At 39.9% G+C, this 27,641-nt stretch overlaps 1 protein-coding gene across 4 annotated transcripts in view; it reads right to left on the reverse strand.

Moving 5' to 3' along the window:
* The window catches only part of SLC35D2 (solute carrier family 35 member D2), an 82,597-nt gene that overhangs the window by 19,079 nt on the left and 35,877 nt on the right, over positions 1-27,641 (reverse strand). For 3 of the 4 annotated variants that reach the window (XM_049894906.1, XM_049894909.1, XM_049894910.1), the window contains 5 exons: positions 21,728-21,795; positions 11,264-11,335; positions 10,075-10,143; positions 5,399-5,501; positions 3,596-3,688 (listed from right to left, as the gene is read on the reverse strand). In XM_049894906.1, the coding sequence (XP_049750863.1) occupies positions 3,596-3,688; positions 5,399-5,501; positions 10,075-10,143; positions 11,264-11,335; positions 21,728-21,795 (405 nt within the window). The remainder of the gene's footprint in view (positions 1-3,595; positions 3,689-5,398; positions 5,502-10,074; positions 10,144-11,263; positions 11,336-21,727; positions 21,796-27,641) is intronic. The other variant, XM_049894907.1, reaches the window with a different exon arrangement.

Here is a 27,641-nt window from a genome sequence, read left to right on the forward strand (position 1 = left end):
TGCCAGTAAGAGAAAAACATAAGTCTAAACATCAAACCAAGGGCAGAAGAACATTTACAGGCTCAAAGAGCTGGAAATATTTATGCACGCTAAATAAAAACTATATATTGTTGACATCACATAAACCGTTGAAAGCTATTCAGTCATATTCATAAAAACATTTGAATTCTTCACTGATCTAATTTTTGGTGGACTTTAGTTTTATTTTGTCTCTTTAATAACTGAGGCAGTACTGGTAGCATTAAAAAAAAATAATAATGTAGCATATTTATTTGAAAACTTGGAAAATAATTAAAGATGAATACCCGTAAAGTACTTATTACTTCAGACTTACTTTTCCAGTCTAAGTTTGTTGAAGTGTGACTCTTTGTCATTTTAGGAGCACACAATGCACTTACGGTTTTTTAAATCAGTAAAAAAAAAAAAAAAAACAACTCCCATTATTTATCCCTATTCAACAACTGTAATACACTAAGCTTCTTTGAACTTACTGCCCTGATTCAAATGACTAAAGAAAGTCCACCCACTCAGTATTTTCCTAGGGCCTAATTTGTTAACAAGAGGAGCTGTCATCACCGACTTTGTAGATCAGAGACAGAACCAAGGTCCTGCTAAGAGATATATTGACTGTGTACAGTCCAAGGTCCAAAAATGAGTTCCTGACGCAGTGAGTCAAGCACACAAGTTTCACCACAATCTCTGATCCTCCCCATCTCTGCTAATCTCAGTCACCCAGGAAAAATGACTCATCAAATTACTCCTTCCAGCTACAAAAGAAGTTAACATTTTGCTCCAATTCATCAATCAAACCAAACCTGGAATATCAAATGCAATTTTATATTGCATTTAGCATACCTAATTCTATAAATTGCTTCGTTATTGTATTTGGGTCACGATCTAAAACGGATTCAGCCATGGCTAAAAGAGATCATTTGGAAGGAGTTCACCCTGATTCCAATGAACACAGAGTAGATCACTGTTCGCAGTGAAGACCGCTGTCTTCGAGTTGATTCTGACTCATACTGACCCTGTAAGACAAAGTAGAACTGCCCCACAGGGTTTCCAAGGAACACCTGGTGGATCCAAACTGTCAACTTTTTGGTTAGCAGCTGTCCATTTTTTCTACACTATGTTTGCCTTTTTCTTACTTATTACAGTAAGTGTTTGTCCCATGTCTTTTGGCATCTCTTTGTCATACAATAGTTTAAATCAAAATACACTCAACTACCATCCTTGGAAAGTTATTTAAATACTATGCCCTAGATTCTGTTTTTGTGAAATAGGGATACAAATAATCCTTTCTCCTCTAGGGCCTCTGTGAGAATGCAATGAGATAGTGCGTGAACATTGCTTCAAACGATGCCGACACAGTAAGTTCTCAATAACCAAAGCCAAACCCCTTGCCGTCCAGTCAATTTCAACTCATACTGACCCTACCGGACAGCGTAGAACTCCCCCATAGGGTTTCCAAGGAGTGCCTGGTAGATTTGAACTGCCGACCTTTTGGTTACCAGCCAAGCTTTTAACCACTGTGCCACCAGGGCTCCAAGTTCTCAATAAATATTAGCTATTACTTTTATTATTCTCACATGAGACAGTATAATTCTCCATGATAATTTATTACAGGCAGGTGGCGACTCCTGAAGGCACCATGCTATAAAAGTTCATAAGCCAATGATTTGGATCTGAGAACCTGCTGTATGCCTACTGAAACAGTGTTATAAATTATTAACATGATACAACTAGTCTGTGTGACTCAGAAAGCACTAAAGTTCGGTTCCTGGTCACTATACCATGGGCAACACTGTTCCTATGGCAAAACATGCTTTTGCTCCAATGAGCGTTCTAGGAGTTTCTATATTTCTATTTCTAGGAATAAATATGTATTTGAAGCAGCTATAAAGCACCAGAATTTCAGAACAGATAAACCCCAATAATTAAAAAAAAAAAAAAACCTCATTTCTGTGATAATGAAATGAGACAAGCCACTAGGACCACTTCATTATGAGTTCATTTTGTTTTGTGTAATGTTGCTGACACCAAATTGGTTTAAAATCGACTGAGGTTGATGGAAATAAAAACAAACATTTTTAAATATCTTGGCCGCTCATTATTTCTAGAGAGGTGTCTTTCGGGTGCTTGCTCTGTCTTCCAGTAGCAAAGGTCCAGGGTCACACACCGCCAGTATCCAAACGTAATTAACCCCAATCAGGAAACTCTTCACCACAACTGGTGTTTCTTGGTTGTTTTGGACAAAAATACACACCAATCAATGGCTATTTGATCCCTCCTGGGGATGTGGCTGCTAAGCCCTTCTGCTGTTCTTTCATTCTCTGTCCAGGACTGTATAAAACAGAAGGTGTAGCTTTGGGAAAGAATCAAGAGCCCCAACAACTAGGTCCACTCAGGTCGGTCCCACTAGTTTGCAGGCACTGCAGCCTTCCGAATTCATTCAGTCCCCTGAAAGGGTGACAGACTGGACCAACTTTCAACCACTGTGAACCAACACAGCCACACTGTTTGTTAAACACTGAAATACCATAACGTCTTTAGGTAAACGGAGGCTGCACAGGACCCCTGACGACCCTCCACCCCGTCCAGCTGCAAAAGGGTCAGCACCTGGCCAGCCCCGCGTTAGTCTGCTGAGCCAGGATTTTGCCTCTCATGCCCAGTTTCTCATACGAACTCAAATATCTCCCTTAGACACAGGCAAAATTCTTAGAAGTGGTATAGCTGGCAACATCCTGAAGAAACCAGCTTGGCAGGGCCCAGCACACTGAAGGTGGCCATTGCTGAAGTCAATGGGGTGAATTATTCACACTTTGTATGCGATTAGGTCTCCAGTCCCCCCAGCTGAGCCTAGTATTTTATTATTAAAAAAAAAAATTTTTTTTTATTTTACCTGTCTCTCACAAGCAAAGAGTAGATAAGGTAAACAGAGCAAGTACTGAAAATACCTTCGCAAAATTCAAACGTAAATCCTGGAGTATTTGGAGGCAAAATGACATGAAGTCTGGGATTTGCATTAAAATACATCAAGCCCCCCCACCCAAAAAAAGTGGGGTCGACGAGGATAGATGAAACAAGAATGGTGAAATTTCTTAAGCATTGAATCTGGGTAATGGGTGCATGGGAGTTATTCTTTCTACTTTGTGTATATTTCAAAATGTCCATAATAAAAGGGAACGCACAGGTGGGAGGATAGGTGGACGGATGGACGGACAGACAAATGAATAAAAAATCCAGTTAAAAACTATCAAAATTTCTTTCTAGGCTAAGAGGCTTTCACAGGGTCATCACCTCAGCAAAGGCGGATGCTAGGACTCAGACTCAGATTGTTATTATTGTTTTCCAAAAAATTTGAAGTCCAGAGTTCTTATCACTACTTCCAGCTAACTCGCATGTGGCTAGAGACTCCTGACCACAAAGAGATCCTGCCCAAGGTGTTATGAGGGATAGCAAACATTTTGCTTTCATGAAACCTCCAAGTAACCCTAGTTACCTCTACACATTTTATTTCAGTGAGGACCAAAGGTGAAATATTAAAATTTAAATAGACTGCTCAGTAAGAACGTGAAGACTGTCATCAGCTCACCTGTTGAAAGTCCCCAGTGGAGACACTAATAACAAGTGTTGGGATAATCATAAAGCAGGCATTGTAGAAAAGCACACCGTATTTCCCCAGCTCCTGGAAAGAAAAGAAAGCCCCCAGTCAGTTTTACAACTATGAAGCATCAGATTTCCTGGGGCCATTTACACAGCTACGTATTTATGCACCGTTAGAATACGCATCCTGGTCACTGAGACACTGCTGTATTGGGATATTTGGGGGAAATCTCTGACATAAAATGCTTCATTTCAAGCATACTATAATTTCAGAATAAACCTTCATTTACCACAAAAATTACAGAAAAGATGGATGGAGACGGATGGCCTCCGGGGTTCCAGGCATCCCTAACATCTTGTGTTTTTAAAAGGCTGTGTTATTCCAGATGGAATGTCTGGAACAAGATAAGGGCATTAAAAATGTTAATATCAACAGAACTCCTTAAAAATAGCCGTTGTTTCCATTAAAGAGTAGCAGGCTTAAAACACCAGCTATCTCATCTTCCAATCTTGCCTGTATTGACTTTTTATTAAAGTGGCGACACCCCTTCTCCACCCTTTTCAATAAAGGGTGACATATTGTGATTGTCAAAAGGGAGCAAACCTGGCTTGGTAACAGGGCCATCCTGACAAAGCAATGGCCACGCAGATAAAAACAGAGCAGAGAAACAGCCCTCACGGGACACAAAGAAAACCCTGGAACAAAGAAACATACGTCCGGCTCATCCTCCTGGGCTTCTGGTAACAGCTGGGTGGGGTGAGGTCTGGGGGCCTCTAGACAGAAGACAGCCCCACAGAATCCAGGTCCTGGCTATGAGTCAGAATCGACTCATGGCAACGGGTGTTTTTGGGGGAAGGAAAGCTGACCGCCCACCAGGCACTCGTGATGAGGAGAGGCAGCAATTTCAGGCAAAGCCTAGAAGGTTATTTCTGGGCACGACCTTTCAAATCATCCATTCCAACAATCTCATTCCAAAGATGAGGAAATGGAGTGTTAGAGATGTGAAGGTCCAAAGTCATGACAGCCAGTAAGTGGCAAAAGTCGTGCCTGTAACCCAGGTCTCTAGCCTCTCAAATTAGAATTGCTCTCAGAATACCACTACCACTGACTGCCCCTTCGTCACTGAAGATTACAGTAAAAAAAAAAAAAAAACTTTCAATTTTAAGCATATTTACTGCCAGTGGTTACAGGAGCCCTGGTGGCGCAGTGGTTAAACACTCGACTGCTAACCGAAAGGTCAGTGATTTGAACCTACCAGCTGCCCCTTGGGAGAAAGATGTGGCAGACTGCTTCCATAAAGATTACAACCTTGGAAACCCTATGGGGCAGCTTTGCTCTGTCCTACAGGGTCGGTACGAGTCAGAATTGACTGGATAGCAACGTGGTTAGTGGTTATGAGGGGCTGGAGAGAGCAGAGAATGAAGAGGTTTTGCTTCATGGGTACAGCGTTTCTGTTTGGAGTGATGGCAAAGTTTTGGAAATAAATAGCGGTGACAGTTGCAATAAAAAAGTTACTGTCCTTCAAAAGAAAGAATACCCTTCTTATATATTCTGACTTTCTATCTAAAATAGTAGTACCCTTGCCCTCGTAATCTAATTTCACCCCAAAACTTTGCAAGATTAGGAGTAACAAGAACTGACAATGACAAAGTAATTTTTAAAAATCAGTAAACTATAGATCCTGTCATGTAATTTAAATTGCATGCCAACTTTACAAGTTTGTTTTCTTTTCTCATGTAATTTCAGAGGCCAGATTATAAGGGTAAAAGCCATAGAGGGCAGGTCTGGTACCTTTGGGTCCATTTTCTGTTTGGTATAAACTCCATTTGCAGCTGTGAAGATATCATTCAGGAACACAAAAATATAGCCTTCCAAGTTAAAAGCAAGGTCAGAACTGGCAGGAAGAACACAAAAGGAGGGATGGTTATTTAGAAACTACCTGCCCTCAAAGTCTGCCTGGTTTACTTTTCCCTAATCAAAGCCATTTGTGAGGCCAGCAACTACCTTTTCTATGACACAATTTCCTACTTGGCCCTACTCTCTTTAGTGTGGAATGGTTAATTCCTCTGCTTTGCCGCCAGACAAAACAAAACCAGATGGATCAAGTGGCTTCAACTTACTCATGAATGGCCGAAACCCAGAGGGACATGAACCATCTTCCTCTAACTGCAAAGCCCCTTCTTTTGCTAACTGATAAATCGCCGTCATAATTGGTGAACACTGACTTTTCTAAGGGGAGTGATTCATCCAACCTGCCCAGTGTCTGTGCTCGTGGTAGTAAACAGGGCCATCCCCAGGGGACAGCCAATGTGGGGACAGCTGTGAGAGTGGGCAGCTGGCCTGTGGCTGGGGGAGACGGGTCTAATGAGAAAGCAACACTTCCATCTGGTGCCCAAAGAGTCACACCATGCAGCCCCGTCCATCAAAAAGGTAAGACGGGCATTTATTTCTTCTTCTGGGCAACTCCTTAAAGCCTCCTTTCTCTGAAGATGTCTTCTCTTCAGTTTCCATTTTAAATAAATAACATCAGTATAAAAATGTTTGGGGGACACGGCAGAGGGAGGGGAGAGAACAACAGCTGAGCAATCCATGTGATTCACCCACCTGCACTCGATTCTTGCAGATGGTACTAAACCCATGTCACAATTCAAAAACACATATTCAAATAAGATTACTTCCGAACAACAAAAAAGAAATAGGTATATAGATACAGTGTGAGATCAAACGGTGGTAGAACTCTTGCCTTCCATGCAGGAGACCCAGGTTCGATTCCAGGCCAATGCGTCGCATGAGCAGCTACCACCCATCTGTCAGTGGAAGCTTGTGTGTTGCTATGATGCTGAACAGGTTTCAACGGAGCTTTCAGACTAGGACAGACTAGGAAGAAAGGCCTGGCTATCTACTTCAGAAAATCAATGGAAACCCTACGGATGACAATGGTCTGATATGCAATTGGTAGGTCACGGGGATGGCGGAGGACTAGGCAGTGTTTTGTTCCATTGTGCATGGGGTCACCATGAGTCCAGGTGGCTTTACAGCAGCTAACAACAATGACAACAAGGTCAAATGCTAAATAAGCCTCTTGCCACTCTCAGAGCTCAGGAAGTTCCCCCAAGGACCTGGGAGCCCTGTCTTTGAAACGTATCATGTTGGAAGATACAGCCCTGTCTCCTGGGTTCCTAGGAGAAGACGGGCTTAACTTCAGCTGTCACCTGACTCCAAACTGCAAAGCCTACCTCCAGGCATAAAGATATGAGAAAGCTAGCAATTTGACCTTGAAAACATAAATGTGTGTTGTATCCACTTAGCTATACAGAGCAGTATGATTTCTGTCTTTGCAATATCTTTAGCAAGTTGCCTCTGCCGCATCGCATTCTGGTTCAATGCTTACTAATAAAATTCTTTTCTTTCTCTGCTACTTTTGAGGAGAACTTTTCTCGGTTGGGAGCACAGACACAAAAATTACAAAATCTGAACTCAAAGTGAATCAGATTTTGCCTAATGTTTTCACCAGTATCATTACCTTCAAATATATTTGTGAGAATATAAATTAATTTTAGATTCATTATAAATCAAAATTCTTTGACTCAATCACAAAAAAAAAAATGGTTTTCTCAAATCGCTTGCCAATCCACGTTTAATTCAGTGTTAAGAAGATTTTACCATTCCCTGAAACGGCTAAGTGGAATGTGTAGAAAAGGTCAAAAGGTGGAAATTAACAGATAAATGGATAAGCAAAATGCTGTATTGCCATATAAACAAACAAAAAAAAAAAACTCATTGCAATCTAGTCAATTTTGACTCATAGTGACCCTATAAGACAGAGTAGAACTGCCCCACAGGGTTTCCAAGGGGTGCCTGGTGGATTCCAACTGCCAACCTTTTGGTTAGCAGCTGTGGCTCTTGACCACTGTGCCACCAGGGCCCCGTATTTCCATATAAAGAATTGTTATTCAGTCATAAAGAGAAATGAGGTCCTGATCCATGCCACAACGGGATGAACCTTGAAAACATCCTGCTGAGTGAAGTCAGACACAAAAGGACAAATATTGCATGATCCCATTTATATGAAATATATAGAATTGGCAAATGTATAGAGTCCGAAGATGATTAGTGGTTACCAAGGGCAGAAGGGAGAGGGGAAGGGAGAGTCACCACCTAGGGGGCACTGAGCTTCTGTTAACAGTGATGAGAAAACTGGAAAAGGAGAGTGGCAATGTTGCACAACATGACGAATGTAATTAATGCCACTGAACTGTACAAGCCCAAAATACCTAAATGGTAAATGTTTTGTTTTATATATATTTGAAGGGAGAGAGAGAGGGAGGAAGAAAGGAAGGAAAGAAGGCAGGCAACCAGGCTTCCAGAGGAATGGGAAGCAGGGGCTGCTCACTTCCTCAGTGAGCAGCCCCTGCTTCCCATTCCCAGCGTTCTCAGCTTTCCCACTCTAGGGGCCAGGGGTTCCCAAAGGGGTGTTCCTACTCCCTGAACCCTTGGTCAGCTGTCAGAGATCTTACCTTTAATTTGTCTAGGGCAGTAGTAAAAGCACAGGTGTTTGAGAATCTGTTTTATAAATAAGAGCAGATTCATGGTGACTCCTCATGGTTGTCATTAAGCTGTTCACAGACTTTCAATCTTTTCCGGCGGAATGGTTGGACTATACTTTTCCGCACCTTTGAAAGCTAGGAATGGCTGTGTGACTGGCTTTGGTGAATAAAATGAAGCTTTAGGAACCCGAATACAATTCCCCAGATTCCCTTTCCTGCCTGGATGACTGAGGAAGCCCCTTTTGAGGTAGAGACTCCACGAGAGGGCCCTGAACAATACAAGATGGATTCTGCCTGCAAAGAATTCTGGGAGAGAACCAGAGTACCTTACTGAGCAAGTAACTTGATCCAAGAGAAAAACACACCCAACACCTGGCTTCAGACAGCATCAACTGAAACCCACTAACTAGTACAAAAACTTAGAGTTTTTCACCCATCACAGATTAACCCATTGCTGTCAAGTGGATTCCATCTCAGACCGACCCTGTAGGACAGAGCAGAACAGCCCCACAGGGCTTCCAAGGAATGTCTGGTGGATTCGAACTGCCGACCTTTTGGTTAGCAGCCAAACTCTTAACCACTATGCTACCAGGGTTTCCCATCATAGATTAGACATGTTTTTTCCTGACTCCCTTGTACATATTCTTGCACATAAGCACTGGGTATATAAACATCCACCCCTTACCACTGTGTGCAGACTTCTACCCAGGTGACTTGGCTCTGCCCTTCGCTGGCATCTTGGCACTGGCTTCTCTAAGTTCCCTAATAAGTCTAGAGCCGATCAACCTGGCTTTTCCCGCCTCTCTCTTTCAGAATCTGACCTGTGCCCCTCAGAGCCACTCCTTCCACTGGTCCGGTGGGGTGCCACACTCCATCAGCCTGGTCTCCAAGTAACTGCCATGAGCACAACCCTCCCTCAAACATTAGCCATGTAGGTTTGCCTGCTTAGCGTGTGCAGAATAAATCTGGTATGTCAAACCAACGGGATGTGGGGGTTTTTTCTTACCACAGCATAAACTGGCTCATCTGACCAAGGCTGTTCTTCAACTACTGTATTTTGATGGAGTTTGAGGGAGAGGAAAGAAGGAAAGGTCACAGCTGGCCAGCTGCTAAGAACTGTGAAGACCACCCCAGGAATGTTATCCGTTCTCTGAGTGCTGGAGGAAGGGAAAGGCTGAGAATCACTATTCCAAGCTGGATCTGCAGTGAGTTAGATGCTTCTGGAAATACTATTTACCCTCTCAGCTCATTAGATATTATCGCTGTTGTTGATGTTATCTGCCATCGAGTCAGCTCCCAACTCATGGCGACTCCATGCCCAGGCCTATGCCATCCCCATGATCAGTTGTGAATCAAGCCATTGTGATCCTTAGGGTTTTCAAGTTAAAATTCTTATTTTTAAATTGAAGACAAACATTCAGTAATAAAAGTAAGCAGTTCTCTCCCTTTTATGAAGAAAAGCTCTTTTAGTATCTCATAATGGTCTCTTTGGAGTCCCTGGGTGGTGCAGACAGCTAACACACTCAGCTGCTAACCCAAAGGTTGCTGGTTCACGTCCACCCAGAGGCACCTCTGAAGAAAGGTCTGACGATCTACTTCTGAAAAATCAGCCACTGAGAACCCTGTGGAGCTCAGTTCTACTCGGGCGCACACGAGGTCGCCACAAGTCAGAGTCAACCCGACAGCAACTTTTAGTTTGGGTTTAATGCTCTATACATTGTCAGAAATGTCTTGGCCAACTTGGAACCCAGTTTAACTTTCCCAGGAGCACATGGGGGATTCCACTGACTTCAACAGATTTGTCTCTTGGCTGCTCAATTCAATTGCAGCCAGATGGAAAATGGAAAAACGGAGGATGGGGCCGAGCCTATTGTCAAAGACACAAAGAAGTCATTGAGCAGAAACAGTCCGCGGTCTTACCCAGCTGCTATAAAAGCACCAAGAATGATGGAGAAGACGCTGACAGTGATGCTCAATGAATACTGCTTCCTGTTTAAAAAAAAAAGAAAGGAAAGGGGGAGGAGAGGACATCAAAAGTAAGAATTACATTCAAAACACAAACCAAAAATAGACAGTCAACACTTTTAAAGCCAAAATCTAAGGGACAATGCTTTATATAGAGAAAGCACTAAAAGTGTTTCTAAGTAGACTAGGAATCAAACTAAATTTACTTTTTTCCTTAAGCAGTTTTCTTAATTTCATCATGAACTGATTTCTCTGTTCTCACTAGAAAGACGCCGGAACAAAACACAGATGCGCTCCTACTGGTCGGTCTAGTTGACCTGTACTTGTATCGATCATCCAAAAATAAAAGATAAAATTCAATGTCAGAGCTTAAAACATTGAGCCATTATCAAAATTTCATTGCTGCTAAATATTTCTTTACCACAAAATCAAGAATCACCTTTCTGGATGTCAGCCTGAGTACTCTAATGAGAAGTTATTATACCAAAATTACCAAAATTAATTTACTCTGATTCACACTATAATCAAGGCATGAGAATCAATTTCTGATTTCCTGCACTCCTACATATATACATGGACAGTTGCTCTCTCTGTTTTCCAAAATCAGTGTATATACCATCTGGCTCAGAAAACAGATTCTCATTTGTTTTTGGCTTGGGCTTTTTTTTTTTTCTTTCTTTATTTTTTTTGTAATTTATTTTGTCTAACTATTTGTTTAAAGTAATATTAAAATTAAGAAAAACCACTCATCAAATTTTTAGGCAGAACAGTCAGGGAAATCAATAAGTAGCCAAAAACGTTTAATAGGGTTTTTCGTTCCCAATAAAAGTCAGTAGTTTTTATTTTCCGAATTTGTTATCTGAATTTTATACTTTTTCTATAATAAATACAAAGCATGTTTGTAATAAGAAATAACGCTTTTTAAAAACTTAAAGAGAAGGCAAAAATAATTTTTTTTAATTCTTAGGCAATCACCTGGACAGACAACTATGTTAAAGTGAATAAACCGTGTGCCCCGAAGTTATTGCAATAGTGATTTAAATCAACTCTTTGGAAAGCTGACTAGATGGCAAGAATTCCTTGAGTAAAAATAATGCCAGGAGAAGGGAGCACTGGAAAAATCAAGGAAAAGCAAAACAATCACCCAAGTATGATGGTTTCCAGGAGCAAAGTCAGAGGGATGGTAAACTTGCGGAGCACCGTAAACATCGGCAGGCTGTCAGGGAAAGATCCAAGTGCAACATCAGACAACAAGCATTTTTTTTTTTTTTTAACATGTTGTACACTTTTAATTATGCCTATTAATTTTCCAAATTAAATATAAAGAATTAACATTGATTCTGACATAGACCATTAATTAACCATATTAAATAATGAAAGAAATGCAGATTTAATAATCTTATGCCACTTTCACTTATTAGCAATTTAAAACATTGTATTACTTTGGGGTTCTGTTTGGAATTTCTTCCCTAACATTGGAAAGTGGTTAAAAGGGGAGATAGCAACAGTTATGAGGATGGCGCAGGGCATTCTGTTGTACATAGGGTCACTATGAGTTGGAACCAACTTGATGGCACATAACAACAACAAAAACAACATGTATGTATAAATCTTATTGATAATTTTAACTCCATATATAGCATAAATTCAAGCTTTTATCTGATTTCCACTGTCTATAAGAGTTTAAAGAAATAAACTACAAAGATTGTGCTAAAATTGGTACAGATGGACTGCCACATATGGTTTCTAAAGAGCAGCTGGTGGATTCGAACTGCCGACCTTTTGGTTAACAGCCAAGCTCTTAACCACTGTGTCACCAGGGCACCCACATGGACATAGTTTGTGGCAATGTGAAGCAATCCACCCTTTGGCAAATCAAGTTGAGACTATATATCAACAGTCATTAAACGGTCCTAATCTTGGGCCTGGAGCCCTGCTGGCCCAGGGGTTAAAAACTTGGTTGTTAACCACAAGGTCAGCAGTTTGAATTCACCAGCTGCTCTTTGTAAACCCTATGGAGCAGTTCTACTCTGTCTTATAGGGTCACTATGAGTCCATATCAACTCAACGGCAACACATTTGTTTTCTTTTCTTAATCTTAGACCTAATTATTCCTTGTTAGGAAATTTATCCTAAGGTAACAACCCAAAAGAAGGAAAAGACCATGTGCACAAAAATGGTCACAGCAGTAGTATCTTTGGAAAAAAACATCAAAACAGCCAAAATGTCAGACAAGACAATGGTTAAATAAATTATGACACATCCACTTGAGGGAACATTATACATATAGCTCTGTAATATAAAGAGTTTACCATTTCTGGGAAACAAATATTAAATAGAACAAGAAGATACAAAACTATGTAGAGTGTATGACAATAAAAAAATACATTCTCTACATGGAAAAAGACTGAAATGAATATTTAAAATAGTGTATTAGGGGATAAGGAGCCCTGGTGGCTGCCAACCACCAGGCAGTTCCAATCCACCAGCTGTTCCTAGGAAATCCTATGGGGCAGTTCAACTCTGTCCGACAGGGTCACTATGAGTCAAAATCGACTCAGTGACAATGGGTTTATTAGGGGATAAAATTATGGATTTTCCCCCAGACCTTACATAATGAGGCACACTGTCTTTTTAAAAATAAAATACTTAAGAACCTTTCACCCACTCTCAAAACCCACAGACTCCAAGACTCAGCTCAGTGCATGGCCAATGGACTTCAGGGATTGAACAGCCTGTCTCCTTCTGCTTCCAGATGAGACCATGAGAAGGTGATGAACTAGGAAAGGAAAGTCAGAACAGCAGCCCAGGAGGGACAGAGCCCTGCCCTTCCTGACCACATTATCTATTATCAATAACACTACAACCAGCGAGCATCTGTGAAGAATTTTTAAGAACTTTATATCCACAATTAAAGATGTCTTATGAGACTGATCCAAACCTCCTTTTTCAAAGTACGCAAAAAAAGTTTTAATATTTTTAATTAAATTTCCAAGGTATTTTTTAGATGCCACCTTTTAAAGCCAGGTAAGATACACTTTGAAAAACTGAATGCTCTCCTCCCTAAGATCAAGAACTAAATAAGAATGTGCACTCTCACTATGTCTATCCAACATTCTAGCCAGGGCAATTAGGCCGGGGGGAAAAAAGCATCCAATTTGGAGAGGAAAAAATAACCTCTATTTGCAGATAACAAGGTACATATAGAAAATTCTAAGGAATCCACACAAAAAAAAAAATTATTAGAAGTAATAAATGAGACCAACAAAGTTATGGGATACAAAATCAATATAAAAAAATAAATTGTACTTCTAAACACTAGCAATGGATAATTTGTAAATGAAATTAATGAAACAATTCCATTTATAGTACTAACAAAAATACTTAGGAATAAATTTAACAAAAGAAGTGTAAGACTCGTACACCAAAAACTACAAAACATTGTTAAAAAGTTTTTAAAAGACCTAATAAATGGAAAGGCATCCCATGTTCATGGATCAGAAGACTTATGTTGTTAAGATGGAAATACTCATCCATTAGGTTTACAGATTGAGCACATCAAAATTTTAGCTAGTTTTTTTTTTTTTTTTTTTTTTTGCAAAAATTAACAACCTGACGCTAAAATTCATATGGAAGCACAAGGGATCCTTGAAAAATATTAACACTTTCTGATTTCAGATCTTACTACGAACCTAGAGTAATCAAGACTATCTAGTCCTAGCATAAAAATTGACATATAATCAACGGAATAAAATTGGGAATCCAGAAATAAATCCTTACAATCATGGTCAACTGATTTTTGACAACGGTGCCAAGACAATGTTATGGGGAAAGAATAGTCTTTTAACAAACTGTGTTGGAAAAATTGGATATCCACATGCAAAAAGTAAATCTGGATGCCTACTTCATACCATATGCAAAAAGTTAACTTAAAATGGATCAAAGACCTAAATGTAAAGCAAAAATGGAAGAAAGTATAGGAGCTAATCTTCATGATTTCGGGTTAGGCGGAGCCTTCTTAGGTAGAATACTAAAAGCACAAACAACAAAAGAAAAAATAGATAAATTGGACTTCAGAAAAACTGAAAACTTTTGCCCCTCAAAGGACACCATCAAGAAAGTGAAAACTCTAACAGTTTTCTTTACAGAAATGAAGAAACCAATCCTCAGCTTTATAGGGAATGGCAAGAGGCCCCAAACAGCTAAAGCGATGTTGAAAGGCAGGAACAAAGTAGGAGGAATCACACATCTTGATTTTAAAACATATTATACTGCTACAGTAATCAAAACAGGTTGGTGCTGGTATAACAATAAAAAAAAAAAAAAACAATAGACACTGATAAAAGGTCAACCCAACCACAAAAGGCCAATTTGTTTGTCAGAATCAGAAAAGCTTTAAGGCTATAGGAAACTACATCAAAGGGGTGGGACAGCGTGCTCTAACTGGTTCAATTGACAGTGGATGTGTGTACCAAAAACTAAATAACAATTTATCCCAGGAAGCGAGTTAAAGAACTACCCATATACATAGCCCAGATAACAAATAAAAAACAACCGTTATATGACAGACCCAGGACTCCTGAGCCAAGAGACCAAATTGTTAGAAAAGAGAAACAAGAAAAGGTCACCCAGTCATGATCTTAGCTCTTTGTCTTTAACCAATCATAGTTTGTAAGTAATTCACTCATAATGAATTAGCACCTGTGAAAATTGTATAAAAAGCACTTATAGGTTGTATTTTTTTAATTTTGATCTGTTTTAGCCTGAGTGCTTGCAGCCAATTTTTCATCTTTGTTTTCTGATATGACACAATAAAAATCTCTTTGTTGCAGAAGGCTTTAGTGAAAGTTGTTTTTCTACAACAACAACTAGAGCAATGGAATAGAATTGAAAGTCCAGAAATAAACCCAAGCATCTACGGTTAACTCATTTTTGACAAAGGTGCTAAGTGCATTCGATGGAGACAGAAAATCTCTTCAGTAAATGGTGCCGGGAAAACTGGATTTCTACATGCAGAAAAATGAAACAGAATCCGTACCTCACACCATACACAAAAGCAAATCCAAAACAGATTAAGGACCCAAGCATGCAAACTAAAACCATAAAATTCTTAGAAGAAAATGTAGGCCGACGCTGTTGAGCCTAGCTTTTAACAATGGATTATTTAATACACTAACGAAAGCACAAACAGCAAAAGACAAAATAAATGGGATCTCATAAAAGTTAAAACTTTTGCTCTTCAAAAGACTTTACCAAAAAAGTGAAAAGACAAGCTACCAGCTGGGGAATATCTTCGGAAACCATATGTCTGAAAAGAATCTAATAACCAAAATATATATATAGAACTTTGACAACAACAAAAAGACAAATAACTCAATCACAAAATGGGCGAAGGACTTGAATAGACATTTCACCGAAGAGTGCATTCAAATGGCCATCAAACACATGAAAAGATGCTCAGGGTCATTAGCCATCAGAGAGATGCAAATCAAAACCACAATGAGACACCCTTTCACTCCCACTAGGATGGCTAAGAGCTCTGGTGAGACACCAGGGACGCTATGTTAACAATGAACTAAAACCATTACTGAAGCCCACTCTTCGGACAAAGATTAGACTGGACTGTAAAACATAAAATAATACGTGTGAAGAGTGTGCTTCTTAATTCAAGCAGATACGAGACCAAATGGGTGGCTCCTATCGGGAGGCAGGATGAGAAGGCAGGAAGGGACAGGAACTGATGGCATGAACACAAGAAACCCCAGATGGAAAGGGGGAGTGTGCTGTCACATTATAGAGATTACAACTAATAACACATAACAATATGTGTATAAATTTTTGTATGAGAAATTAACTTGAGCTGTAAACTTTCACCTAACGCACAATTAAAAAAAAAAAGAGAGAGAGAGAAAGAAGAAAGAGGAAAAAAAAAAGACTCCTTGTGTTCCAAACAGTTCAGTGCTTGGCTGCTAACCAAAACGCTGGCTGTTCAAACCCACCCAGTGGTTCTGTAGGAGAAAGACCTGGCTATGTGCTCCTGTAACGATTACAGCCAAGAAAAACCCTGTGGGGCAGTTCTATTCTGTTACACAGGGTGGCTAGGAATCAGAATCGACTCAATATTAATGGGTTTCGTTTTCTTTTTTTTTTTGGAGGATGGCTAAGATAAAAAAAAAAAAAGAACAAATGTTGGTGAGGATGTGGAGAAATTGGAAAATTTATCCATTGCTGGTGGGAATACAAAATGATACAGCCATTGTGAAAAACAGTGTGGCAGGTCCTCAAAAAAACTAAAAATAGAACTACCATATGACCAGCAAATTCCACTCCTAGGTATATACCCAAAAGACTTGAAAACACGGATTTGTACACCAATGTTCATTGCAGCACTATGAAATCCATCTATTGATGGGCATTTAGGTGGAAACAACCTAAATGCCCATCAACAGATGAATGTGATACACATATATAATGGAATACTATTCAGCAAGTAAGAACAATGAAATCTTTATACATGTTACTATGTGGACGGAGCTGAAAGATATTATGCTGAGTGAAATAAGCCAGTCACAAAAGGACAAATATTGTATGACCTCACTTATATGAAATGACAAGAAAGGCAAATGTATAGAGACCAAAGTTTATTAGTGGTTAGCAGGGGCAGGAGTGAGGGGGAAAGGGGATTATTGCTTATGGAGTACTGAATTTAGGTTTAAGGTGATGGAAAAATCCCATTAAGGGTAGGGCTGCAGAGCCAATTATTGTAAGTGCTGTCAATGAGTTGTACACCTGTAAAAAGTTGAATTCGCAAAAGTTGTGTAATAGATACATTTACAACAACCACAAAAAAAAAGAGTAACTGGCGAGGCTCCTTATGTACAACCAAACATCTCCTGGAATTTGGTTCCTTGGTGTGGAGGTTTCATTGGACATTACAGTTAGTTGGCCTAATACTGAGTTTAGTGCTTCTGTTCTACCTCCCACTTTGTTGTGTAGTGCCTGGGGTCTTGAAGCTTGCAAGTAGCCTTCCGAGGCACAACGATTGGTCTCTATTCACCTGGAGCAACAGAGGAAGAAGGAGTGTCAGCAATAGGAGAAGGATATGAAATGTGTGGCTAATTGCCTCCATGAACAACTGCCTCCTTTACCAAGAGACCAGAAGAACTGGATGGTGTCCAGCTACCATTACTGAACATTTTGATCAAAGACTCTATAGAAGAATCCTGATCAAAAGGGGGGAAACGTAGAACAGGCTTTCAAACTCTCATGGAATCTAGATTTTCTAGAGCCATGGAGGCTGGATGAACCCCCGGAACTATTGCTCTGAGAAATCTTTAAACCTTAAACCAAAAATATCCCTGAAGTCTTCTGAAAACCAAACAATCATTTAGCTCAACTAGTAAAGAGCACTGTGCTCTGTTAAAAGCTATCTATATGGGATCAAGTTGACAACTGCAACTGGAAAGATTAGATATGAAACTTAGGGGCATTGAGTTTATGTTAATGGGGAAGGAACAACTCAGAAAAGATGAGAATGTTTATACAACTCAAAGAATGTAATCAGTGTCTCTGAATTGTACATGTAGAAACTGTTGAAATGGTGTATTGTTTTGCTGTGTATATTCTTAACAACAACAACAAAATGAGTAAAATTTTTAAAAGAAGACTCAGCTCAGTTACAACATCCCTGATGGAGGCTTTCCTGCAAGCTTCTCACTCTCCTCTGTATCCGTGACTCCTTCAGGCTCTCACTCTATCTGATTCTGAATTCCCTGATGGCTAGGTAATCTGTTATGGCACTATTTGTCCATATGTCTGCCATCAGCTGTTGCTGTTAGTTACTATCCTGTTGATTGAAACTCATGAAGACCCCATGTTTTCAGAGTAGCACTGCTGCATAGGGTTTTCAAAGCTATGATCTTTCAGAAGCAAATCACTATGCCTTAATTTGGAGGTGCCGGGTGGATTTGAACTCCAAACCTTTCAGTTAGTAGTCCAGCCCTTAACCACTTGTTCTATCCAGAGGCTCCTCTTTATCACCTAAAAAAATATATATATATCACCTACTATATTTTAATTCCTTGAGGGCATCATGACCACAAACTTTAGGCGGGTCTTCAATGCTGCCAGGATTCAACTCTCCAATTCTTCTCCTCCCATTCCCTCTTAAGTTTCTGCCCTAAACAGGCTTTTCACCCCACATCACACCACTGAAACTGCTCTCGTTAAGGTCACCAATGATCTCCATGTTGCTAAACCCAATAGACTGTTCTCAGTTCCCATATTACTTGACCTCTCAGAAACATTTGATGACCTAGATGATCACTCCCTCTTCCCTCGCTTCTGGGACATCATATTTACTTGGTTTTCCTTCTTTCTCACTGGTTCCTCCTTGTTCTCAACTGCTGTCTCCTCTTCTTCTCCCAGTCCTCCTAACATCTGAGTAGCTGAGGCTCAATCCTTATATCTCTCTTCTTTTCTGTATACTCTCATTCAGTCTCATAGCTTTAATCTTTCCATCTCTGTGCTACTGGCTCCCAACATATATCCCTATCCATGGCCTCGCCCTGAACTCCAGACTATAATATCTAACTGCTTATTCAACATTCCACCTGGATATTCAGTTTAATACACATTTCAAATTCAACATGTCCAAAATTGAACCCCTGACTTATAATCCCAAACTTCTTCACCCACATTCTTCCTTACCTCAATAAATGGCAACCACATTCTTCCACTTTATCAGGCTAAAAACTATGAGGTCCTTTTGTCTCTTTCTTTCTCTCCCCACATCTTATTCCTCAGGATATTGTATAGGCCCTTCCTTCAAAATACATCCGGCATCCAGATTGTGGTCTCTAAATATCATTTAACATTAAAAATAACCAAGGATCCTTGAAAAAATGGCAGGAAAAATATAAGCCTGAGACATTTTATGCCAGAAAGCATAGAAGTAATCAAAGACTACTAGGTCCATAAGACATAGGAGCCAACTTGAAGGGTTCCACTGGCCTGATATGGAACAATTTGAGCATCCAAAGAATTATTTGTACATTATGCTGAGTGAAAGAAGTCAGTCAAAAAAGGACAATTACTATACGATTCCACTTATATGAAATATCTAGAATAGGCAAATACATAGAGACTAAAGTTTATTAGTGGTTTCCAGAGGCAAGAGGGAGGGGGAAAGAGGGAAGTTATTGCTTAGGGGGCACTGGGTTTCTTAAAGGGTGATGGAAAAATCTGGAAACAAATAGTGGTGATAGTTGCACATGAGTATAATTAATGTCACTGAACTGTACACATAAAAAATGATGAAATGGCAAATGTTTTGTTATATACATATTTCCCCACAATTTAAAAAAATTATTTCTATAATGAATTTAAACTTACCAAGTAAGCAAAAACCCATAAATTCATAATGATAGTAAAAAAGCAAAAAACAACCCTCCCTGGTCACTACTGAAGGGAACAGGACATTCATTTATCACCCTGACCATTTATAAATAACGCATTTATCCTGCCTTTCCTGTGTGAATTAGTGAAAGTTTATCATTATTGAAGAATTTCAGACAATAAATGCAGGAGTGCTATAACTAGAAAGTCACCATTTTGCAATCCTTAATGAAATAGGAAAATTGGAAATTGTCAAAAATGAAATGGAACACATAAACATCAATACCCTAGGCATTAATGAGCAGAAATGGACTGGTATTGGCCATTTTGAATTGGACAATCATATAGTCTACTATGCCACGAATGATAACTTGAAGAGGAAAGGCATTGCATTCATCATCACAAAGAATATTTCAAGATCTATCCTGAAATACAATGCTGTCAGTGATAGGATAATATCCATACGCCTACAAGGAAGACCAGTTAATACGACTATTATTCAAATTTACGCAGCAACCACTAAGGCCGAAGATGAAGAAATTGAAGATTTTTACCAGTTTCTGCACTCTGAAATTTGATCAAACATGTAATCAGGATGCATTGATACTTACTGATGATTGGAATGCAAAAGTTGGAAACAAAGAAGAAGGATTGGCAGTTGGAAAATATGGCTTTGGTGATAGAAATGATACCAGAGGTCACATGATAGAATTTTGCAAGATCAATGACTTCTTCATTACAAATACCCTGTTTCACCAACATAGTTTATGTTGGACCTCACCAAGTAGAATACACAGGAATCAAATCAACTGCTTCTGAAGGAAACGATGGAAAAGCTCAATACCATCAGTTAGAATGAGGCTAGGAGTCATTTGTGGAACAGACCACCAATTCCTCTTATGCAAGTCCAAACTGAAGCTGAAGAAAATTAGAACAAGTCCACGAGAGCCAAAGGACAACCTTCAGTATATCCCACCTGAATTTAGAGACCATCTCAAGAAGAGATTTGACACATTGAACGCTAAAGACTGAAGACCAGACGAGCTGTGGAATGACATCAAGGACGTCATACGTGAAGACAGACAGCAAGAGGTCATTAAAAAGACAGGAGAGAAAGAAAAGACCAAAATGGATGTCAGAAGAGACTCCAAAACTTGCTCTTGAACCATGGGTAGCTAAAGCGAAAGGAAGAAATGACGAAGTAAAAGAGCTGAATAGAAGATTTCAAAGGGTGGCTCAAGAAGACAAAGTAAAGTAAAAAGACCTGGAGATAGAAAACCAAAAGGGAAGAACATGCTTGGCATTTCTCAAGCTGAAAAAAATTTAAGGAAAAATTCAAGCCTCAAGTTGTAATACTAAAGGATTCTACAGGTAAAATATTAAATGACACAGGAAGCATCAAAAGATGAAAGAAATACACAGAGTCACTATACCAAAAAGAATTGGTCAATGTTCAAACATTTCAGGAGGTAACATATGATCGAGAACCGATGGTAGTGAAGGAAGAAGTCCAAGCTGCACTGAAGGCATTGCTGTAAAACAAGGCTCCAGGAATTGACGGAATACCAGTTGAGATGTCTAACAAACCGATGCAGCAACAGAAGCACTCACTCATCTATGCCAGGAAATTTGGAAGACAGCTACCCAGTCAACAGCCTGGAAGAGATCCACATTTACACCTATTCCCAAGAAAGGTGATCCAACCTAATGTGGAAATTATCAAAGAATATCAATATCACACACAAGTAAAATTTTGCTGAAGATCATTCAAAAGCAGTTGCAGCAATACATCTACAGGGAACTGTCAGAAATTCAAGCTGGATTCAGAAGAGGACGTGGAGCCAGGGATATCAATGCTGATGTCAGATGGATCTTGGCTGAAAGCAGAGAATACCAGAAAGATGTTTACCTGTGTTTTATTGACTATGCAAAGGCATTCGACTGTGTGGATCATAACAAATTATGGATAACATTGTGAAGAACGGAAATTCCAGAACACTTAATGTGCTCATTAGGAACCTGTACATGGATCAAGAGGCAGTCATTTGAACAGAGCAAGGGGATACTGCATGGTTTAAAGTCAGGAAAGGTGTTTGTCAGAGTCGTATCATTTCACCACATCTTTTCAATCCGTATGCTGAGCAAATAATAATTTGTACCATTAGAAGCAAATAAATAAGAACCTCCTATCAATCATTATTCTGTACTCTACCTTAATTTACTTGTGCTCGATAATCCAGTTATGTGGTTTCCAACGTAGAGGAGAGGCAAAGGAAACAGCTTCAAGGAAAAAAGAAAGAACATCTGGTTAGAATTCTAATAATGTATTTTCCTTCACATATAAAAATGATAGCGTTCACCTCCCCCTCCCTCCCAATCTGTAGGCAAATGACTTGAGCTCCATTGACTCCAGTGACTTTGAATTTTCCAGAATCCACACAAATCCATGAGTTTTTCCTTGGGGTCAAAATAGTGGGCAGTGGTATCCAAAATCATGGTGGGGAGGGATGGGGCCGGAGCAGGGAACTGGATAGAAATGGAAATCTTACCCTTTTCCCCTTGGTAGAATATTTCTATAAAGGAAAGATATGGACAAGAATCTCTCTGAAGTGCAGGCTCTGGCTGGTTTGACGAGGTGAAATGGGGGTGTACAGTCTGTATGCAACCTTCAGGGTGCCCACGAAATAGTGTGCAAAGTTTCCTTATCTGTACATATATATATTTTCTGGGCAAAGGCAAAGGTTGTGTCTTTTATTGGAATGTCACAAGGTTGGTGATCCTTTCAAAAAGCTTATGTATACTAGCCACATTACTTTGGAGTTACTTAATTTGTCTTAAGGGCCTGGAATGATTAAATATCTAACAAGGTCAAACAATGAACCAGTAGCACTTAAATTCAGTTTACTGAACCCTGAGCTCCTGAATTATTTTCTGATTTTCAGAGAGACACTGTTCAGAATATATTGAAGAAACAGATAAAATGTAAGGCCTACTCTTTCATAAGAAAAAAAAAAAATCTTTTCATACGGCCACACAATAACTCAGAACTTTTTAACACTTATAATAGTCCATATCTGTTAAGGTTGATTCAACATTTCTTTTTCCACTAAAAAGACATTCAGCAAACCTTAGTCTCAGGACAACTCAGACAGCTGGCATCACGAAGTTCATCTTCTACATCCTAGTGAGGTAAGTAGAGTCTGGGGTTTTAAAAGCTTGCAAGCAGCCATCTAAGATATAACTATTGGTCTCTACTCACTAGGAGCGAAAGAGAAAGAAGGAAACCAAAGTCTCAGAGAAGAAACTAGTTTACAGGGCTGACAGCCTACTTGAGCCATGGCCTTATCTACCCTGAGACCAGAACTAGATGGTGCCTGGCTACCACTACTGGCGGTTCTGATCAGAGCCACAGTAGATGGACCCTGACGGAATGAGAGAAAAACACGGAACAGAACTTAAATTCTTAAAAAGTCCAGACTTACTGGACCAGTTGAGATACTCTTTAAACCTTGAACCAAAACTATTCCCTGAGATCACCTTTTAGCAAAATAACAGATTGGCACACAAGATAAAGGATAACATCCATGAATACAGGGTTCCATTAAAAAACCATCTATATGAGACCAAAAAGTCAGAAATTACTCTAAAGCAAAGACGAGAAGATATGGGGGTAGGGAAATCAGAATGCTAGAAATGAAACAACCAGAATGCAATTCAAGAGAACGTTGACAAAATCTGATAAATATAACTAATGTCACTGAGCAATTTGTGTAGAAATTGTCAAATGGAAACCTCATTTGCTGTGTAAACTTTCACCAAAAACACAATAAAATATTTTTTAAAAAAGACATTAAGCATACAACTCAGATAAGATGAATTTTGAAGCATTTTGAAATACTGTCATCTACAGAGAAATGTTAAAGAATTTTTAGTACAGGAGATTTGCTCAAGAAAGAACACATAAGGGAGAAACTATAATAGATCCAGGATATTCCTCTTTATTAGTTAACATTCTGGTAAACAACTTACAAATGACTGAATAATAACACAGTTGGTGATATTAACAACTTCAGAGGTCCTAGGCAGGAAAACAATCAGTTGCCCCATTTCAATATATAATTCAACAGCATTGACTTCTAATTTCTAGTAACAGTGGGCTAGATTATTTGAGGTAATCTTCCTTCTAAAAAAAATTCAAAATGCTAGATAAATTAACTTAAAACTTTCATAAGATGAAAGTTCATAAGATGAATGGATCATGCAAATACCTGGGGAAAGAGAGGTGGTCGGCCAATCCAGCCCATAATCTGTTCTTGTAAATAAACTTTTATCAGAACACATACACATACAAAGTGTTCTCATTAAAAAAAAAAAAAGAACTGGAAAGATGGTCATGAATTCATAGACCAAAATTTAAAGGGAAACATAAAATCAGAGAAAAACAATGGAAGCCAGAAGTCAACAGAAGTGTATCTTCAAAAATTCTGAAAGAAAACAACTGCCAAATTGAAATTTTGTTGTTGTTAGTTGCTGTCAAGTCAATTCCGACTCACGGCGATCCCATGTGTTACAGAGAAGAACTGCTACATACAGTTTTTTTGGCTGTAATCTTAACGGCAGCAGATTGCCAGAACTTTTCTCTCGCTGGGTGGGCTCGAACCAATGCAGTGCAGTGAATTACTTAATATGGGCCTTCTAGCCATAGTCTTTGTGATTCCCACACTATGATTGAGATTATGCAAATAAGGTGCTCATGCCCACCAAGAGGATTGGACAGCTTGCTAATAATGCAAATAAGGTGCATGGAACTCCTGTGGGGGTAGGACTATGTAAATAAGGTGTATGAAACCCTAACTAGGGGATTGGTCAGCTTTGCCATCCTGCTAGATTTAAAGGAAAGCCAATCCCAGAGCAAAAGGGGGAAATCCATTACCTCCAAGAAAGAAGAGGTGGGTGCAAAGCCCACCCTTTGGACCTGTGGTCCCTACACTGAGAACCTCCTAGACCCAGGAGACAGAGAGCTGTAACACCAGAGACAGCGCAAGATGACAAGAAGTGGTGGCAAGCACAGCAGAGAACCTGCAGGAGCATAACCAGGAGACTGGCAGGAGATGGTGCGGTGGGCTTCCTGGTCCTTGAAGGGAAAAGGTGAGCACCTTTGGGTAGGAGGTTTGCTGGCAGAGTGAAATATCTCTGAGCACTTGGCAGAGCTAGGCTCACTGACTCACAGAGCAAGAGAGCTGAACACCTTTGGGCAGGAGGCTTGCTAGTGGAGTGGGTTGCCTCTGAGCACTTGTCAGTGGAGCTAGGCTTGCTGACCCATGGAGCTAGAGATCTGGGTGCCTTTGGGCTGAGGCTTATTGGTGGAGTGGGCTGCCTCTGGGCACTTACGGTGGAGCTAAAGAGCTTTGTAACATTTGCCCAAGCAGTGCAGAGGCTGGGTGAGACCAAGAGGCCCGAGGGGCTGAGGGGCCAAGGGGTTGATGGCTGGGGGGCTGAGAGGCCAATAGCCAAGGGGCCCAGGGCCAGAGAGAGGTCTGCATCTGGGCACAGCTGAGAAGAGACTGCCCTGATCAAAAAATTGTATCCTGAATTGTAACCTGTTACTTCCCTAATAAATCCCAAAAGTGTAAGTATGGTTTGTGAATTCGGTGCAGCCACTGCAATAAATCATCAAATCCAGCAGAGAAGTAGAGAGTGCCATGGGAGGGATGGCTGGTGTCAGAACTGGTAAAAAGGTTGGAGGATGGAGGTATGTCTGACCTCCACCTCACAGCAATCAGCCTTTGGCTGTCGATGTTGATGGTGATTCTCTCTCCCCCATGTGAAGTTAGAGGAGGTCGGATGCCTTCACTATGCCATTTTTACAGTTGGTATCAGAAGTGGGATTCATTGCAATGGCTCCAGACTCATGGAAGTGTGGGGCTTTATAAGAGAAAGACTGAACAGGTGTGGAAAGTGAAACTTTTGATTCTTAGATGGTTATTTTGGTTGTTGTCTGTAATGGCTGAAAGGAAAGTAAGAGATGTTATGCCGCAGCTGAGGGGAGAAACACCGCATCTGGAGTGGACCTCACCAGATGGAATACACAGGAATCAAACCGACTACATCTGTGGAAAGAGACGACAGAAAAGAGCTGAACAGAAGACTTCAAAGGCTGGCTCAAGAAGACAAAGTAAAGTATTACGATTACATATGCAAAGACCTGGAGATAGAAAACCAAAAGGAAAGAACATGCTCAGCATTTCTCAAGATGAAAGAACTTAAAAAATTCAAGCTTCAAGTTGCAATACTGAAGGATTCTACGGGAAAAATATTCAGTAACGCAGGAAGCATCAAAAGAAGACAAAAGAAATACACAGAGTCACTATACCAAAAAAAATTGGTCAACGTTCAACCATTTTAGGAGGTAGCATATGATCAGGAACCGATAGTACTGAAGGAAGAAGTCCAAGGTGCACTGAAGGCATTATCAGAAAACAAGGCTTCAGGAATTGACGGAATACCAATCGAGATGTTTCAACAAACTGATGCAGTACTGGAAGTACTCACTCGTCTATGCCAAGAAATTTGGAAGGCAGCTACCTGGCCAACGAACTAGAAGAGACTTATATTTATGCCTATTCCCAAGAAAGGTGATCCAACCGAATGCAGAAATTATCTAACAGTATCATTAATATCGCATGCAAGTAAAATTTTGCTGAAGATCATTCAAAAGTGGCTGCAGTGGTATATCAACAGAACTGCCAGAAATTCAAGCCAGATTCAGGAGAGGACATGGAGCCAGGGATACCATAGCTGATGTCAGATGGATCCTGGCTGAAAGCAGAGAATACCAGAAAGATGTTTAAAAAAATGTTTTATTGACTATGCAAAGGCATTTGACTGTGTGGATCGTAACAAATTATGGATAACATTGCGAAGAATGGGAATTCCAGAACACATAATTGTAGTTATGAGGAAGCTGTATATAAATCAAGAGGCAGTCATTCGAACAGAACAACGGGATACTGCGTGGTTTAAAATCAGGAAGGATGAGTGTCAAGGTTGTATCCTTTCACCATACCTATTCAATCTGTATGCTGAGCAAATAATCTGAGAAGCTGGACTATATGAAGAACAGGGCACCAGGATTGGAGGAAGACTCATTAGCCTGCATTATCCAGATGACACAACCTTGCTTGCTGAAAGTGAAGAGGACTTGAAGCACTTAATGATGAAGATCAAAGACCACAGCCTTCAGCATGGATTACACCTCAACATAAACAAAACAAAAATCCTCACAACTGGACCAATATGCAAAGTAATGCTAAATTGAGAAATGATTCAAGTTGTCAAGGATTTCATTTTACTTGGATCCACAATCAACTCACGGAAGCAGCAGTCCAAGAAATCAAAAGATGCATTGCACCGGGAAAACCTGCTGCAAAAGACCTCTTTAAAATATTTAAAAAAAACAAAGACGTCACCTTGAAGACTAAGGTGTGTCTAACCAAAGCCATGGTGTTGTCAATCACCTCAAATACATATGAGAAACCTGACGATGAATAAGACCAAGGAATAGAAGTCTTTGAATTGTGGTTTTGGCAAAGAATATTGAATATACCATAGAATTCCAGAAGAACCAACAAATCTGTCTTGGAAAAAGTACAACCAGAATGCTCCTTAAAAGCAAGGATGGTGAGACTACATCTCATATGCTTTGAACATGTTATCAGGAGGGATTAGTCCCTGGAGAAGGACATCATGCTTGGTAGAGGGTCAGTGAGAAAGAGGAAGATCCTCAATGAGATGTGTCTTAGTTGTCTAGTGCTGCTATAACAGAAATACCACAAGTGGATGGCTTTAACAAAGAGAAGTTTATTTTCTCACAGTAAAGTAGGCTAAAAGTCTAAAATCAGGCTGTCAGCTCCAGGGGACAGCTTTCTGTCTCTGTCAGCTCTGAAGGAAGATTCCTTGTCTTCAATCTTCCCCTGGTCGAAGAGCTTCACAGGCACAGGGACCACAGGTCCAAAGGATGTGCTCTGCTCCTGGTGCTGTTTTCTTGGTGGTATGAGGTCCCCAACTCTCTGCTTGCTTCTCTTTCCTTTTATCTCTTAGGAGATAAAAGGTGGTGCAGGCCACAA

The sequence above is a fragment of the Elephas maximus genome, chromosome 9 (assembly GCF_024166365.1).
Source record: "Elephas maximus indicus isolate mEleMax1 chromosome 9, mEleMax1 primary haplotype, whole genome shotgun sequence".
In the NCBI taxonomy this organism is placed as follows: domain Eukaryota; kingdom Metazoa; phylum Chordata; class Mammalia; order Proboscidea; family Elephantidae; genus Elephas; species Elephas maximus.